The sequence below is a fragment of the Panthera uncia genome (genome assembly GCF_023721935.1).
Source record: "Panthera uncia isolate 11264 chromosome B2 unlocalized genomic scaffold, Puncia_PCG_1.0 HiC_scaffold_25, whole genome shotgun sequence".
Classification (NCBI taxonomy): domain Eukaryota; kingdom Metazoa; phylum Chordata; class Mammalia; order Carnivora; family Felidae; genus Panthera; species Panthera uncia.
This window is the reverse complement of record NW_026057581.1, coordinates 826419-829349: the sequence shown is the minus strand read 5'-3', so window position 1 is coordinate 829349 and position 2931 is coordinate 826419. Positions and strand designations below refer to the sequence as shown.

At 40.3% G+C, this 2931-nt stretch overlaps 1 protein-coding gene across 1 annotated transcript; it reads right to left on the bottom strand.

Annotated features, from left to right (window-relative positions):
• Window positions 1-1210: 1210 nt before the first annotated feature.
• LOC125939338 (putative olfactory receptor 2B3) lies at window positions 1211-2152 on the bottom strand. Its single transcript, XM_049654765.1, has one exon. The coding sequence runs from the start codon at window positions 2150-2152 to the stop codon at window positions 1211-1213; it is 942 nt and encodes a 313-aa protein (XP_049510722.1).
• Between the last annotated feature and the right edge of the window lie 779 nt (window positions 2153-2931).

Sequence of the window (2931 nt, the reverse complement as noted above, 5' to 3'; positions counted from 1 at the left end):
TACACCCTAAACTTTTCAGACAACATTTCCAGGTTCAATTTATGGTTGTGGTTTTTTTTTTACTCCATATTTTAATACTATTAAACTAAATTTATTTAATATGAAAATATTATCTGACTTTAAGGGGATTTTCTTCAATAGAATATTTTTTCAGGAGGAAATGTTGATCATTTTTCCTATGGTCTAGAACTATCTAATGAAAATAAACATTTATTGAGTGACAGCCCAAGGAATGAATTAATTCAGATCACTGTTAGAAAAAAGATTACTGTTAACATTTCTACAAATAATTAGCATGATAATTTAGAGAAGTTCCCTCATGCTTATGGCAGAACTTGAGACAAATCAGGATTTGAACAAAGGAGAAAAAAAGGAGAAATTCTATTGCCGGGGAATAGAAGGATGAATTAAAAATGGAGCAGGAAAGGGGTGCCCGGGTGTCTCAGTCGGTTAAGCATCCACCTTCGGCTCAGGTCATGATCTCACGATTAGTGGATTTGAGCACAATGTCTGGAGCCCCACCTCAGTCTCTATGCTGCCAGCTCAGAGCCTGGAGCCTGCTTCAGATTCTGTGTTTCCCTCCCTGCCCCTCCCTCACTTGTGCTCGCTTTCTCTTTCTCTCTCTCTCTCTCTCTCTCAAAAATAAATAACCACTAAAAAAAAAAAAAAGAATAGAGCAGGAAAAGAAGCTCAGCTGACATTTCAAGTCTCTAGTATGAGATGTGCACACCTAACTAGTTGGAGCCCACTAGATTGGAGGCATTCTACACACAGCAAGCAGCTCTGGAAGGAGCACACAATGGATTTATCAAGGGGTGTGAGGGTGAAGTGACTGAGGCCTTCGTGCTGATGGGAAATTTTTGGCTTGAGGTCATAGTCTATTTAATGATAAAGGTGTAGAAATCACAAACTAAGATGGTGCAGTTGGATGGTAGACAAAGTGGTACTAGAACAGATCGTATATAAACAGGAAGATCAACCACCCAAGTGTCCTCAAGGAACAGAGTGCATTGGGGGAACTTCTGGAAAGCAATGAAGTTTCTAACTTAGAAAAGGTATCTCAGTGTTGCCTTTGAACAGAGGAGGACGTTTCTAACTGTGGGGAGAATTCAATGAAATCACAAGAGCCTGGAAAGTAGGAAAATCAGTTCAAACGTTATCACCACTTGCAAGAATAGAAACTCGGAGGACTCTCATCACAATGGGCTACTTACTTCTTACAGAAAAAGATTTTTGGCATCACCCTCTTGAAGGCCTCCTTCATATCTTTATTTCTAAGGCTGTAGATAAGGGGGTTCAACATGGGTGTAATGATCCCATAGAAGAGGGAAACCATCTTTCCCCAGTCCTTAGAGGTGGACGAAGGTGGTTGTAGATACATGTAGATGCCTGTACCAAAAAAGAGAGACACTACAACCATGTGGGACCCACATGTCCCAAAAGCTTTTCGTCGTCCTTCTGCTGACCTGATTCTCAACACTGCTTGAGCTATAAAGCCATAGGAAATGAGGATCAATGTCACTGGAATTAGCAGAATTAATACACTAAAGAAAAAGAGCTCAGACTCAATAGGCTTTGTGTCAGCACACGACAACTTGAGAAGGGCAGGCACCTCACAGAAAAAGTGGTCCACTTCCTGGCGACCACAGCGTGGCATGTTAAGGGTCAAGGAAGACTGCAACACTGAATTACCAAAGCCAGTGAACCACGAGAAGGCTACCACCCTTACGCAGAACCAATGATTCATAATAACTACATAGTGCAGGGGTTTGCAGACTGCCACATATCTGTCAAAGGACATGACAGCCAGGAGGAGACACTCAGTAGCTCCCAGGGCCAGGAAGATGATGAGCTGTGCCACACAGCCACCGTAGCTGATGGTCTTTTTGTTGCGACAAATATTTGTCAACATATGAGGGACTGTGCTTGTGGTATAGCACAGATCTAAGATGGAGAGATTAGTGAGGAAGAAATACATGGGTGTATGAAGTTTGGGATCCAGAATGCACACCATCATGATGGACACATTGCCAAAGATGGTGAATGTATATGATATTAATAGAAGCACAAACAGGGGCATTTGTAGCCAGGGCCTGTCTGAGAAGCCAAGTAGTATAAACTCTCTTGCAGAGCTCTCATTAGCCCAATTCATGATGACTCATTTATATTTCTTCCTAAAAATATAAAAAAAGAAAAGTAGTAGATAATTATTGAATACTCTTATTGAAACTGAAATAACTTAGATTAATTATAATGAATGATTCAACACCAAACATAATTGATAGTAATCATAAGCTACTATAAATTTATAGTTTGTGGAATATAATATGATTCTCTTAAATTAAAAATAGAACTACCCTATGACCCAGCAATAGCACTGCTAGGAATTTACCCAAGGGATACAGGAGTACTGATGCATAGGGGCACATATACACCAATGTTTATAGCAGCACCTTCAACAATAGCCAAATTATGGAAAGAGCCTGAATGTCCATCAACTGATGAATGGATAAAGAAGACGTGGTTTATATATACAATGGAATACTACTCGGCAATGAGAAAGAATGAAATCTGGCCATTTGTAGCAACGTGGATGGAACTGGAGGGTATTATGCTAAGTGAAATAAGTCAGGCGGAGAAAGACAGATACCATATGTTTTCACTCCTATGTGGATCCTGAGAAACTTAATAGAAGACTATGGGGAAAGGGAAGAGGGGGGAAAGTTACAAACAGAGAGGGAGGGAGGCAAACCATAAAAGACTCTCAAATACAGTGAGCAAACTGAGGGTTGATGGGGGGTTGGGGAGAGGGAAAAGTGGGTGATGGGCATTGGGAGGGAACTTGGTGTGAGCACTGGGTGTAGTATGGAAGCCAATTAACAATAAATTATATATATAGTACAAATATATATAAATATAAACATATTGTTG

Excerpts from the sequence above, each read along its gene's own strand:
- LOC125939338 (XM_049654765.1), bottom strand. The coding sequence starts at position 2,152 with ATGAATTGGGCTAATGAGAGCTCTGCAAGAGAGTTTATACTACTTGGC.